Source organism: Manis javanica, chromosome 8, assembly GCF_040802235.1.
Source record: "Manis javanica isolate MJ-LG chromosome 8, MJ_LKY, whole genome shotgun sequence".
NCBI lineage: Eukaryota > Metazoa > Chordata > Mammalia > Pholidota > Manidae > Manis > Manis javanica.
In genome coordinates this window covers 1951852-1966455 of record NC_133163.1, presented here as the reverse complement: position 1 = coordinate 1966455, position 14604 = coordinate 1951852, and the positions used below count along the sequence as shown (strand labels likewise).

Below are 14604 nucleotides of genomic sequence, written 5' to 3'. Positions count from 1 at the left end.
GCACCACACCTGTGGTGGGGACCCACCTTGCTTCTGAGCCCACACATAGTGCAGTGAGCTGACGGAAGGGCCCTGTGGGCTCCTGGGACAAGAGCAGACCCTCACCCCATCAGGGCCCTGCCCCTCCAGCTTTCCTGCCCCAAGGGCCATGGCCTGGGCAGCACAGACCTGCCCCGTGGACAGCTGGCCCAGCCTGGAGCGTAAGGTGATGCCTGCAGGTGGGGAGGCCATTGGGACTTCCCACGTGGGTCTAGCTTCTCAGAAGCCACCTCTTTTCAGGTGACTGCAGAATGCTTCCCCGCCCTCCAAGGCTCCCCTCCTCAGGCCCACACTTACCCCCAGGAGTGGGCATGGCCTCCGTGGGACCTGCTCTGGGCACCAGTGGGTACTGTGCCTGCCCCATGGTCTGAGAGGAAGCCAGCTGTGGAAGGCAGAGCCGGGGCTGCTTCCCACTGTCCAGAGAGCTTTGCTGGTGGAATCTGCCCCAAGTGTCCTCTGTGTCCCTGGTTCTCCATCTAGCAGAGGGGTGCCAGGGCAGGGAGGGCAGGAGAGGGCAGATTGTCGGGCTGGGGTTTCCTGGGGCAGTGGAGGGAGATGGTTTGGGTGGGCTATGCTGGGGCTGTCTTGGGAAGCCTGTCCCCAGGAGGCACGCAGCTGCCCAATTCAGGGGATACCTGCTCCCGGGGGCATTGTACCCTCAGAGGTGCCTGTCTGCTTGGTTGAGCTCTTAGGCTGGGGGCCCAGCAGTGCCCAGCATAGGGGCTCACCAGGCAAACAAGGAAGGAGCCATGAAGCAGCGGGAACCCCGTGGAGGCCCGGAGGTGTGGTGAGCCCCCCGGAGGTGTGGTGACGCCCCTGGGATTGTGAAGCATGGAGACCTTACCAGGAGGCCTGGCTGGGGCTGGGGCTGGGGGGAGCCGAGGGCAGGGGCCTCGGCCGGGTGTGTCCTGATGGTGCTGCACACGTGTGTCTCTGCATGGAGAAGCCCCCTGCCCCACCACATGATCCAGCCCCGCCAGGGGCCCAGGGGCAGAGGTCAGTGGGCAGTGTGAAAACCTTTTCTTGGTGTGTTTTCCAGTCACTGCAGAGCTGGCTTAGTGGGCTTGCTCAGTCTCTGAAAGAGAGTGGTTGGCAGATGTCTTCCAGGGTCTCTGTGCCCCCAGGGGCTCTGGGGCTGGAGGCACAGGGAGGGCCCCCAGAAGCTTGGGCAAAGTCCCATCCCGCCCCGGGGCCAGCCGGCCCTGCTCTGCCCCCAGCTCTGGGCTTCGGGCCCCTCTGAGGTCAGTGAGATGGCGTTGGCCGGATGGGACCTTTGATGAGACCCTTCCTTTGCTGGGAGCTGGGCCGCTGTGACCCACTGCCGGGGCTGGTCCTTCCGAGGCCACCCTGTTCTTGGGGCTTGGAGATGGGGTGTACAGAGGGCTCCTAGGAGAAGCTTCTAGACCTGAACTAGGTACCCTGGGTGTGGCCTCCCTGCTTCCAGCTACTCCGTTTATTAAGGCCTGGGGTGAGGCCAAGACAATGGAGGCCGGCCTCTGCCATGCATCCCCTATAGCTCCTGGCCTGACAGCTGGGCTGCCCAGGAGGAGTGTTCTGGGGGCGCCACCACAATGGGAGGCTTCCTGGAGTTGGTGGCACTGACCTGGGCACAGAGGGGAGTGTCAGAGATGGTGGGCCCAGCACAGGGTGTGGGGGGACAACGAAGGGCTCCTTACCCGGGGGGAAAAAGCTTAGCCCTTCATCGACCAGGGCCTCGAACACCAGGCAGAGAGTGGCCTTAGCTCCAAGGGTGCCTGGGAGGCAGAAGGGGGACGTGGGCTGGCAGTGGGGGCCAGCAGGCTCGGTGTAGTGGTGCCGTCAGTCCTCACGACTGTGCTCGTCGGTGCGGGGAGGCGGGGTGGTCCCTGGCCTCCTGCCGGCAGCCCTGCTGGCAGCCAGCACACCGTAAAACATGGGCATTTAAGGCCCCCCTCTCCATTTCATGTGTGCATTGATTGCATTCAGGGTGGGTGGGAATGGATTTATAATTAGACAACAGTCCTGGCAATCAATAGGGAGATTATTAGAACCATAAATAGAACTTTAAGACTCAGATGAGGTAATTTCCCTTGAACTAGGGCATCAATCATTAGGGGTGGCCCTGGAATGTTAGAATATTGTGTGTTAGGCTCCAGAATTAAATACTTCTGGAGGGACGTGCTGTGAATCCCCACCGCAGCCCCACAGTGGCCCTGGGTGCGACTGTTCCCAGGAAGACGTGGATCTGGCTGGCGGAGTGGGCAGGGGCTGCCGTCCTCTTTGTCCTATGCCCAGCAGGGCTGCTCCAGAGACTCTGGCCCTCCCGGAGGGGTGGTCTTTGGAGGGGGAGGTGGGGGCCCAGAGCATCCTGGGTGCTGTGGCCGCGAGCCTGCCCCGTGGCCCTACTGCAGGTCAGGTCGTGGGTGTGGCCACGCAGGGAGCCTGTGTCCGGGGGAGCACCCCTCGCCAGCCGTGGCTGTGATCAAGGCCACGGCCCACTTCCTGAGTCTGGGGGCCCAGTGCTCAGCCCCTTCCGGGTTCTCCCGCCTCCTGGGTGTGTGCTGATGCTTCCTGGCTGTGGGGCCCCCAGGTGGGATGGCCCGGCAGTTGCTTTCCAGACTGTCAGCGAGGCAGCGCTGCCGCCACGGAGGACGGAGGTGCCCGTGGGAGCGGGGCGTCCTGTTCCGTCGCCTGCTGTGGCTGCTCGAGAGTGCTGGGCGACAGCGGTGGGCCACCGCGAACCTGCCGCCCTGGTCGGCTCTGCTGGGACTTGGCTGTGAACCGCAGCGTGTCTCCCTCGTGCCGACAGAGTGCCTGTCAGACATTCACAGGACACCTGTGCTCATTGACGGCTCGAGGCCACAAGAGCCAGGCTTTGGCCTTCTGACCTCACAGCGGGCCAGAGGTTGTAGTGCCATCTGGGGTGGCCGAAGGTGGGCAGAGTGACAGGGTGAATGACCCAGGACCAGAGAGCCTGTGCAAACCCTGGGTCCTGTAGACATGGGCCAGGCCCTACCTGGGGTCCTGGGCCTCAGAGTCCAGACAGCAAGTCCCAGAGCAGAGGGTTCCTGGCCAGCTGTGGGGGAAGGGGCACTGAAGGGCCAACCTTGACCAGGAGGATGGAGGGCTTCCTGCAGGAGGTGCTGCATGCTGCTTGGATATACAGAGTGCGAGGTGAGGTCATTTTGGTGGTGGCCTGGGCGGAGCCAGCCTTTCCCTCTGCCCGTGGATGTTGGGTGGTACTGGACTGTCGTGTTGCTCCCACTGACCCCTGTGCCAGCCTGCTTGTCTCCCCCTTCCTGTGAGCCCTGGAAGGGTCCCTGGGGATGTGGATGGGACCATGGAGTGGAGGTTAAGGCAGCCCCTTTCCCTGGGAGGCTGCAGGGAAGTTGCTTCTGTGATGGGCAGACAAGGTCCCGCTGGAAGTGAGGTGCTCCCAGTTGGAGCCCTGGGTCAGGGTCAGGGGCTGGCCAAGCTTTGAGGGGCAGGAGGTCTGCCCCACAATGCCCTGGAGCCTGGCACATGCCCGCTGGGTGATGTCTCCTGCACCCTGATCAGGGTTGACACTGTCTGCAAGGTTCCACCCTGCTGCCCTGGGCCCTCACTTACCCTGCCTTTTGGGGTGAAATAGTCCCAGTGAGGTGTTTATCCTGAGCTGATGAACATGGTCCTTCATGTGCCAGAGCCTTAACCTGGGTTCAGGCCTGGAGGGCTCCTCAGAAGTGGGTCAGCTTGTATCTCCCAAGCTGTGCACTGTGGGACCTCAGGGCCCCACTGTGGTCATTCTCTGGGGACAGACGTGGTGCTGGCTGGCATGGGTGCCCCTGTCTGGCAGGTCCTGCCCCTGGCCCTGCTCTGGAGGCCCCCGTCCGGGCAGCCCCTCACGCTGTCCTCTCTCCGCGCTTTTCTTTCGTTGCTGCTCTGGCGCCTCCATCACGTTTTCTGTTTGGCCGCCCACCCGCCCGCTGCCCCTTCTTCTGTCCCCGTGTTGTGGTCTTCCCTCTCTCCGCCCTCCCCGTCCGCCCCCTCCGGCTTCTTTTGGCATGCCCGGGGTCTGCTTCTGGCAGGAATCGGCCGGAGCCGTGTCTCGGCAGCTCGGGACGGTGGAGCCGAGGCGCGTGCGGGACTCCCGAGACAGGTCAGTGCGGGTGCTGGCTGGCCGCCACCCATCTGCAGGCACCGGTGGGGCCCAAGGACCCGGCTGGAGGTGGAGATGCTGGCCCGAGGCACTGGCGTGGCTTGGGCTCTGTGGGAGGGGCTGCGTGGGGCTGTGACCCCACCTCGGTCCTCCGATGTCCAGGATGCCTTGTTGACAGTGTAGCAGGGCCTGGCCTGGGCCCCGTGGCAGAGCTGTTACAGGGGCTGGCTGGCCAGCGTGGTAGCCAGAGGCGCTGTGGGCGGTGCGGCCCTGCCCGGCCCCTGGGCCCTGGCCCCAGGCTGCTGGCTATGGCACGCAGTGGGCGCTCAGCCAGACCCAGCACCGCCCCGAGGGGCTCTGGCCTCGTGGTTGATACTGATGCAATGTAAGCATAGAACCAGTCCTTTCTTACCCTGCTCTGCTTGCCAGAGGAGTTTAGATCTTTCATAGGGAGCACATATGTTAAGGGATAAAAAAGGGATTCACACTTGAGGTGAGGGAAATTGCAGATCTTATGCATGTGAGGCCAGGGTGAGGGACATAGATGGGGGCCAGTCTGTCCAGGGGTCCTTGGCTGCCCTGCACCACTCACACCTTTGCACTGAGCTGCAGCCACCTGGAAAAGAAGCGGCTCCTGGTTCTTGTTGCCCAGGTCTAGGCCTGGACGTGACCCCCGTGTTTCTGCAGCCCCGTTTCCCTCAGGCGTAGAGCCTGTCGTGCAGCTGTGGGCTCAGCCTGTCTGGTGGGCATGTCCCCCCAGGCTGTGTGCCCCTGGAGGGCAGATTCACTGAGCATCTGCCATCTGCCAGGCAAGGTGCCAGACACAGGGAAGTGGAGGAGGCCAGGCAGGTGTGGCAGGTGCCCTCCAGGGGCCTACTGGTCTCTGGCATGTTCTAGGTGCTTGTGAAAGCTGGTGGGGTGCGGGAGCAGTGCTCACTAGTTGGGCATGTCCCTGTACCTCTGTGGGCAGAAGGGCTAGACAGACCAGGGGAAACTGTGGAGAGGGCTGGGGGGGCCAGGGAGGGGCAGCGGGGTGGGCACGGGGAGTAGTCTGGAGAAGGAGAGGGCTGACCCGGCTGGGTTCTGAGGATGCATATGAGTTCCTGCTACAGGCAGAGCTCAGGCAAGTGGCAGAGGGTGTGGCGTGCTGGCACCATGCCTGGTGAGGGCCTGGCTGCTCCAGGCTCTCCCTTCTTGGCTACTGACCCATTCTTGTAGCTCTGGGGGAGTGGCTGGTGCCCCAGGGCATCAGCAGGGTGCTTGGCCTGCATCCAGCCTAAGGTTTGGGGCTTTTTGTGAACTCCCTTTGCAGATATGGCTTTGCCGGTCATGGCCCAGGAGGGGTTAGGGAGCCGGTGCTGGCCACAGGCTGGGCTGCGATCCTTCACTGTGCTGAGAAGGGATGTACCCTGGTGGGCAGAATACTTCTCCTGGGACCTGTGGTGGCTTATTCTGCAGTGCCATACTGGCCTCTGGCTCTGTCACCTGGGAGACCCCAAGGATCCTGGGCCCTCCAGAGCGTGGCTTCTGCCTGGGCTCCTCACCCACAGGGTCAGCAGCCCTGTGTCCTCTTTGCATGAGGCCTGAGGCCTCTGCCAAGCTGGGCACAGAGGATGCCCTAGGCACTGGCTATTGCAGCATTAGGGCCAAGTGGAGCCAGGAGCCCCAGGGGTGAGGGTGTGGTGTCTGGGAAGCCTTGAAGGCTGGGGACAGGGATTGTTGGGGAAGGGGAGGGGGCTGTGGATGGCCGGGCTGAGGCCCCAGGGCCAGGTCTGGCCCAGGGGTCCAATCCTCATGTGTGAGCATAAATGTAATATATGGGGGCTGGGTCTCAAGTTGGCCGGCACCCTCCTGGAGAGCATTTAATTACATTTGTGCTTCATTACAAGGCTGTCTTCCTTTCTGGAATTTATTTTAGCTAATTAGTTGGAAATGCCAGAGTAGTATTTCAGAAGATGGAGCATCACACATTGTCATGCACAGGGCAATTAGTGCTCGTGACAAATATTTATTGTTCCTGCCCAAATTATGCCTCTGGGTGCTCCCAGACCAGTGGCCTGGGGTTGAAGGGCATGGGGGTCCCTGTCCTGACCACTGTGGTCACTGCCTTTCTGGAACTTGATGGGGTAGGCCAGAGAGTCAGGCCCCTGGGTGGGCGTCTGTGGGTAGCGTCAGGGCGGTCACCGCGTACCTGGAGCTGGCGGGGACCCACAGGTGTGGGGCCTGAGGAGCGTGCCTGCTCCCAGCTCCCCCGTGTGTCTGCTGCTCACGGGCTCCCCCCTTTCCTCCAGGCTGAAGCTGCGGTGGCTGCAGTAGCAGTGGCAGACACGGTTCGCGATGGTGCCCCCGCTGTGGGCCCTGACAGTGCGTCCACGACCTGGGGCCGGGGTAGGGCCTGCACTGCTGCCCTGCTCACCCCAGCCCCGGGCACCCTGGCGGGGGGCTCCACGGGCCCATCAGCTGCAGCCTCCTTCTTCATCAGGTATGGACTCCCGGGCCTTCATGCAGGGCCTGGGCTGGCTTGGGGGCAGCTTGGGTGGGAGCGGTGGGGTGGCAGGGACCTGGGCTCCCGGCTCCAGTGGCCTTTGGGCCTTCTCCGGGAGAACCATGGCCTTACTACTGCTGTGTGGAGCGGAAGCAGGGTTTTCGGGGCCACCGCGGTGGGGCAGTTCCCAGCTGATAGGCTGGCCGGCCTCCCAGGGCACTACACTGATGGCAGGGTCCACTGGAGACCTCTTGTGCCAGGGCTGGGATGCAGCCAAGGACAGGGTTCAAAGCAGTTTCTGCCCCTTCTGAGCTGTGCAACCTTGGGCAAGTCACATAACCTCTTGCTGCCATAGCTTCCTCACCAGTCAGACAGCGCTATCCTGAGTTGCTGTGAGGGGCAGCAAACTCATGCCTGTGAAGCTCCCAGATGGGCTGGCCCAGCATGTGCAAGCTCAGCATGGTGTCCCAGGGCCTGCCCAGGGCCAGCGTGTGCTGGGGCCATGGACAGGAGGCTGCCACAGGCCTCAGGGCTCCTCCCCCCATGGTCAGGGAGCACCAGTGGGATGGTGTGATAGAGGAGGTCAGGGGAACCAGGGAGGGTGTCTGGCAGGCACCGCACCCAGGCCCCGCTGTCCCTCCCCGTGGCTGCCAACACCTTCTGCAGCCATGAGCCACCCGCCCAGTTGTTAGCTCTAGGTCAGTCAGGACGTGAGTGGGTTCCTGTCCCAGGCCCCAGCTTTGGCACATGGGGTGACGGGGCATGGGGTCTGCCTTCTGTGGGTCCCCAGGATGCCCAGCCATGGCCCTGTGGGCACCCAGAACTGGGAATGTCAGTTGGTGCCTACAAGGCCCGTCAGGCAGTGGTGCAGAGGTGGGGGCTGGTGATCACAGATGTAAGGGCGGTAATAAGTGGTGATGGCGGGCACAGCCCTGGGTCACTGTCCCATTAGCAGCCCTGTGGGTGCTGATAAGCTTGTCCATGAATCATGCATGGCGGGGAGCTGGGCCTGCTTCTCCTGACAGGAGTTTCAGACACGGGAAGGGACGGGCTGGGGAGCTGCTGGGGTGCTGGGTGGTGAGCACTGCCGCGTGGGCCTGCTGCCCCGTGAGGCTCGGCGAGCCCTGCTGGGACCCTCCAGCTGGCTGAGGAGCCCCTGTGTAGGGGTGGGAGGGGCAAACCTGGGCAGCTGGCATGTCCCAGCCCAGTTGGTCTCCACCCTGGGGCTTTTGGCAGTGGCCGCGCTCCATCAGGCCAGGCTCGTGGCAGGAGGTCCATCCTGAGACCTTCTGGGAAGGGAGACCAGCCCCAGTGGGCCCAGGTTCGACGGGCTTCTCTGGCTCATCAGTGACCCCGTGGCCCGGCAGAGCCGCCACCGGCTGCCTTTATCTCCTGCTGAGCAGAGCAGGGCTGCCTCTGACCTTGGGGAGTCACCATAGAAACGGTGCAGGCCGGGACTGCGGGAGGCAAGCTCTCTGAGACGGGGGCACCGCCAGCTGCCGTTACCTCCAGCCTGCTGGAGGCCCCGGCACCCCGCAGCTTGAGGGTGCCGGGCCAGGCTGGATCGTAGCTGTCCCAGCCAGAAACAGTCCTGAACCCCCACCTGACTTGGGCCAGAGACCCTCTGCTCTGGGCAGCTGTAGTGCCCTCAGCCATGGGCTAAGGGGGTGCTCTGTGGCTGTATCCCTGCTCCCTTGTGTGGTGGGTGGGGCCTGCAGGGAGAGGGAGGAGCCTTGTCCAGGGTCCCCGAGATGTGGAGCTGCCAGACCCAGCACTGTGGGGGCCTCAAGCATGTGCTCCCACTTACCACCCCTCCCTGGGGACCTAGGGAGGCAGAACGTACCCCAGCCCACACTCTGCCCCTTGGAAATTTCTGGCTAGTGGGGAAGGGAGTTGTGGAGGCAGGCTTTGATGGCCCCGTGCAGTCTGTGAAGGCACAGAGAAGAGTGCTGTCCACGGTGCTGTGGGCCACGTGGGTGGGCTTTGAGGGTTGAATAGGAGTCTGATGGCCGAGTGAAGGCAGAATGGGGTAAGGCTGGGAACTGGGCTCTCCTTCAGCCCCTCAGTGCTCCCTGCAGGCCAGCATCAGCCTGGGGCCTACAGGGCTTCTTTCAACGACCTCTGAACTCACCTCCTTGTAGGGAAGCCAGGGTGGAGAGTGGGTCCGTGTCCACACCTGTGGGGCAGAGAGCACAGTGAGGCCTGGCGCCCTGCACCCCGCAGCCGGGCCGAGGTGGGTGGGGAGCTCCGCGTGCCAGCCCCTACCAGCGTGGGCCCGGGTCTCGGGGGCCCTGGTGACCTCGACCCCCTCTTCCTGAGCCCCCCCACCTGCCGCTGCACAGCGTCCCTGTCTCCTTCCTCCACAGTCCCCCCTACCCCCAGATGCCTCCGTTAGCACTCTCCATCCCACTCTTCTGGGCCTTTCTTGATGGGGGGTCACCACCCAGGCCCCTGAATCTAGATGCCTTGGGAAGAACTTCTGGGGTCTCCTAGGCAGGCACTGGGAGTGGTGTGGTTTCCTTGGGGGCCAGGACACCCCACTGAACTCAGATTCCCCACCCCCCACCCCATTGCTGCCTCAGTAGAGCCCCTTCCCCCAATGTCAACCCAGCCCACTGACTGTCAGGCTTGGCACCTAGCAGGGGTCCACAACCAGAGTGGGTGCTGCACAGAGGCATGTGGGTAGCTCTGTCTGGGCACCCAGAGCAGGAGGGCGCTGCAGAGGGACCTCTGTTACCTGCGAGATGGGACTGAGGCAGCCTCTGGGTGAAGGTCCCCCGTGACGTGGACGATGCCTGCCATGGCAAGACTTGGGGACCAGGGTTGCTGGGACCACAGTCTCTGGCCTTGGGGTTAAGGCCCCCTTGGGAGCCCCATACCCCTGGGCCACCGATGGGTAGGTCCTGGGGGCTCTCAGGCCTGCAGGGGCAGCTCCCCAGCAGTGGATGCAGGCTGGGGGCATGGGGTGTGGTGAGGTCTACCTGACTTTTCATGGCCCAGCTGGGGAGCCCTGGGTTGGCCATTACTGACCCCCACACACATCAGTGTATCTCTTCAGGGTAACCAAGGGCCTTGCCCTCGAGGCCAGCTGCCTGTGGAATCGCCGGCTTGTGTGGAAGAGGCGATTTTTCTTTGTAAAATAGCAAACCATTTCCCTTTCTTTCATGTGGGTTGATGACCAGGGCCAGTGAGCCCAGGAAAGTTCTCTGGGACTGTAGCCGGGGGGCTGGGGCTCAGAGGGGTGTGGCGGAGCCCACTTGCCCACTGGCCCACTCGCTGCTGTGTCCTGAGCTTCCCCTGTGTTCCGGACTTTAGGCTTGGCCAACCCCTGCCCCCCAAAGCCCTGCCCTGGTGGGGCTCAGCCATGCAGAGCCGTGTCTCAGGGCAGGGAGTGATTTCTGCAGTAGCGGGAGGCGGATGTCTGGGGAAGCGCAACTTGGGGGCATCAGGGCAGGCTTCCTGGAGGAGGTGTTCTGCGGCTGAGGGCAGTTGAATGAAGTTCCTGCTTTTCTAAGTCTTCCCTTTAGAGCCAGATGGCTCAGACTTGCCCACTCTCCCCATGCGTGTCTCACCCTCCAGGGTCCTCACCCCAGCAGTGAGCATTCGTGGCCCTGAGCATGGCACCCCGGGGTTCTCTTAGCCTCTGAGGCCTGATGTCAGCCCCCCCCGCCCCCACTGCACAGAAACCAGGTCTGTGCCCCTAAGAGGCTGGGCCCCTGAGGGCAGGCCCTGACTCCAGAGGCCACCCTGCTGGCTGTGTCGCCTGAGGTGCAGTAGCCAAGCGGCTGGTGGGTCTGTCCCAGGCACACAGGGGCCCGGACCGCGTCGGAGCACAGAGGGCCTGTCCTGGGCCTTGTCGGCACCATGCCATGCCTCTGAGTCACGTCTGCTGAGTGGGCCTCTGAGACCAGGGCCCCGGAGCCCTGGGTGAGTCGGGTGCAGCTTCATGGCTCCCAGCTGCTTGCGGGCTGACTGCGGGGGCCGGGGAGGGAGGAGGGGTTGCCCCGAGTAAGGTCAGACTGGGGCAAAGACACCTGGCCAGAAACATTCCAGACCCCCCGGGGCTGGTGGGGCCTCTGAGGGTGCCGGACCCAGCCTCTGTCCAGTGGTAAGAGACAGGTCCCTATGCTGTGCTGCTGGGAACCTGCGGTGACCTGGGTGGAGCGACAGTCTGTGCTGCAAATCCCAGGCCCTGAGCCAGCCGCCGAGGGTGTAGAGATGCCTGGCTTCCCCCAGCACCTCACCCGTTGGTGGTGGGGACCCTTGAGGCATGGGGGGGTGGGTTCACGATGCCGCCTCCCCCAGTCTTGGGGTCTCTGATTGAGCCTGCCCGGCCTGGGTGGCAGGGACCCGGCTGCTATGCCTTGGCCACGGCTGGCTGCTGGCAGTCGCTCAGCCTGAGGGCCTAGCTGACCCTGCCTGTGCAGGCTGGTGCTGGGGCCCCAGGAGCTGCCCTTTCCTGAAGTCCTGGGACAGATACCACTGCACCTGTGTCCAGATGGGGGCATGAGTCCACAAGGCCTCTGTGACCCTTACAGGTGCCCTGCCCTCCCTTCCCCAGCCCGCCCTGCACCCAGGTGTGCAGAGTGGGCTCCCACCCACACCTGCAGACCCTCACCCCTCCTGCTCATCCCACCCTGGGGCAGTGCTGGGCCGGCAGGGTGGGTTGCCTGCCACCTCACCCCCTGGGGGTGGTTGGCAGGAAGCTCCGTGGTCACCCAAGTGGTGGGGGACAGGACAGGAGTGGTGGGCAGGAGAAGCCCCATGAGCTGAGGCTCTAATGAAATGGCTCTGGACGCTCCTGCGCCCCCCACCCCTGCTCAGGCCCCCTGGTCCCCACCCCGCGTGGCCATGGCTGCCTCCCTGCAAAGGGTCTTGCTACAGCTTGGGCTGTGCGCTGCCCTGGCCTTCCGAGTCCCTTGTGCCCAATCTCTCGCCCTGTTCTCAGGTGGTGCTGCCAGCCTCCATCCGGCCACTGACTTGCCATGATCCTTGGGCGGATGGGAACCAGGGGCTTCTCCAGGAGGTTTTGAGGTCTGCAAATACTTGGGCTCAGGCAAGAATCAGGGCAACATCCCTTGTGGCCAGAGAACTCGAGTCCCCTGGCTGTGGGTGCGCCACACCTCGAGTTATCTGTGCTCCCGGGCAACTCGTGGGCTCTGCTCTTGGACCCCCACTCCCTGGTCCCCCCTGTCCAGGTGCATACTGTCACCACTGGCCGCTGCTCTATTAAAGATCCGCCGTGAATCGTAGATTACTTTTATTTTCTGCGATGACACCTCACTAGGAGGAGAGCCCTCCCTGGGGTCTCTTAAAAGACAACTCCTATTAAAGATGACAGGAGTTAAGCAAAATGCCGGTGGTAGGTGCCCAATGGAAGGAGGACTGAGGGGCTGGGCTGTGCCTGTGGGCTCAGGCTCTTATGCTGGGGTCCTTTGAGGAAATCTGAAAGACTGTGGGGGGCTCAAAGGGCTTCCATAGACAGGGTGTGGTACCCTCAGAAGTAGCAGAGATGGGGCCAATGGGATGGGGCCCCTGGGTGCATGGAGCGCAGGCATCCTGGCCTCTGGCCCCCTCCACCGGGGCTCCTGCTATGTGAAGGGGGTGCCAGGCCGGGTCATCTGGGCCCTGGGGTGGAGTGTGAACGTGGACTCCGGCCCAGCGTGTGCTCCTTATCTGTGTCAGCCGGCGTCACCTGTGCTGAGGCATTGGGAGGGCGCTGGTGGCCCAGGCCCACAGTCTGGTCTCGGTGCTCTGGGGGTACTGCCGGGCTGACACCGACTCTGAGCAGGGAGACCAGCTGAAGGGCTGTGGGGCTGGTGGGGCTTGGGGGCCCCCTGGCAGGGGGTCAGGGTGAGCCCAGCGGTGTGTGTGTGCCGGGCCTGTCCTGAGCATGTGTGTCCCCAGGGACCTGGGACAGCGATCCCTAAACCTGACGGACCCCCTGTAGGCACTGGAGGGGGAGCCCAGGCGGCCCGGGCAGACAGCGGGTCTGCTTCCTGGGGATGCCGCTGGGCTGGCCAGGCCGCCCCTGTGGGCCTGAGTCCCATGCTGAGGAGGGCGCTGCAGCAGGCAGCAATGTCGCTGGGGTCTGCTGGAAGTGCCCTGAGAGGCCATGGGGAGCCCAGGCCAAGGAGGCAGGGGTGGCACTTCCAGGAGGTTTCCGGGGGCCTTGGTGAGGTGTCCAAGTGTGTGGGGAAGGGTGGGGGTCTGGGGATGCGCTGGTCAGAGCAACCGTGTTCATGCTTCTATATGCCGGCACTGGGCCAGGTCCTTTAAACACATTAGCTCATCAGGACCACACACAAGGGCCCCTGGTGGTCACTCCGTCTCACGTTAGAGGTGGGGAAACTGGGCCTCAGAGAGACCAATCATGCCTGGGTCGCACAGCCTATGAGTGGCTGGGCTGGTGGAAAGAGCGTACAGGGAGGGGCCCTCTGCCACCTGGCCTGGCTGAGGGGCAGAGATCGCTGGGGCCAGAAGGGGCAGCCCCAGCCCCACGGCCCCGCTTGGCTTGGGGGGAATGAAGCATGGGCTGTGGACCACCCTGGGGCAGCTGACGGATGGCTCACCCCACACTTTCCCTAGGGCCGCCCAGAAGCTCAGCCTGGCCTCCAAGCGCAAGAAGCCCCACCCACCACCAAGCCCTGCCACCCGCGGCGCCCCCACCTACCCCTCGGACTTCAGCGGGGTCCTGCAGCTGTGGCCGCCCCCCGTCCCCCCCTGCTTGCTCAGGGCTGCCGTCAAGGCCAAGGGCAAGGACAGCCCTGGCAGTGCTGGAAAGGTAGGCCCAGCTCTGGTCTGGGTGTGACCCTGGAGGCGGGTGTGGGATGAAGCTAGGCGGTCTGAGCGGGTGCGGGAGGTGAGGGGCCTGCTTCTCCCAGGTTGGACAGGGGTGGTCAGCAGGGGTACAGATGGTTCCGGGGCTTGGCAGGGAGCCTGCGGGATTGTGGTGGGCCGCAGCAATAGGTGGGGGTCCCAGGGGCATGTGCCAGTATCTGTGTGGGGTGGGATTAGGGTTTGGGGCCTGACCCAGAAGCCCCCATGCCTACCTCTGTTGGCATTCTATGCACAGGCGGGGCTCGGGGGCAGGCATTGGACCTGGAGTTGAGGCGAATCCCAGCTGCAGCACGCCATGGGCGAAGGGAGTGTGCGACCAGTTGATTTAGGCTGCCCTCCCAGTTCAGATGGGGACACTGAGGCCCAGAGTGGGGAAGGGCCTTGACTGGTCCTGGGACAGGCTGGCTGCCTCCTGGCTGTACCCCTGGCTCTGGTGGCCTTTGGATGAGACCAGGTTTCTTCCCTGGCCCTCTCTGATTGCTTGTACCACACCATGAACCTGGAGAAGGGCCTGCTGTGTGGGTTCCGGGCGAGCATTCAGGTTTTGAGCCCATCTGTGAGGTGGGCTCTGTCCCTGTGGAGGGTGGGGAGACCACGGCGCTAAGAGGTTAGGTCTTGCAGCCAGGGCCGCTCGCTGTAGGGGTAGGGATCGCACCCTGACCCGGAGTTTGCACCCAAGCCTTTTCCTCCGACCTTGCACCCACTCTGCTGCCCGCTGGCCCCTCCCAGATGCCTCCCTGAGAGTGGTGGGGGTTGGGGCAGCGCACCCAGGCCCTGGGCCCAGCCTCTCCAGCGCCCAGAGGCTCACCCGTGCAGAGGTGGTGGGGCGTTTACATCTACCTGTCTGCCTTTTCCACCTGGCCGCCTCCAGGACACGCTCCGGGGCTGCTGGTGACAGGGTCTGCAGAGGGGCATGCTGCCCGGCAGACGGTGCCCTGTCTGGGTCTGGGCCCTCCGCAGGCCCCTCCCCGCACCCCAACCAAGCCCTCCCGCTCTAGTGCCTGTGCTAGGCCTCTTCCGGTCAGGGTGAGTGCCTGCCTGACCCTGGGGACTCCACCAGGCTGCTCGGGCCCAGGAGGCCTTTCCCCAGCCCCGGGCTCCCACACCCTGAGACTAAGTCCCT

The 14604-nt window shown here is 63.8% G+C and overlaps 1 protein-coding gene across 2 annotated transcripts in view; it reads left to right on the top strand.

The window, feature by feature from the left end:
• The window catches only part of KIF26A (kinesin family member 26A), a 40960-nt gene that overhangs the window by 14335 nt on the left and 12021 nt on the right, over nt 1–14604 (top strand). The window contains exons 1-4 of one of the 2 annotated variants that reach the window (XM_036991706.2): nt 551–3192; nt 4086–4156; nt 6448–6638; nt 13230–13425. In XM_036991706.2, the coding sequence (XP_036847601.2) occupies nt 2973–3192; nt 4086–4156; nt 6448–6638; nt 13230–13425 (678 nt within the window). In that variant the 5' untranslated portion in view covers nt 551–2972. Of the gene's footprint in view, nt 1–550; nt 3193–4085; nt 4157–6447; nt 6639–13229; nt 13426–14604 lie in introns of those variants that run through there. The other variant, XM_036991700.2, reaches the window with a different exon arrangement.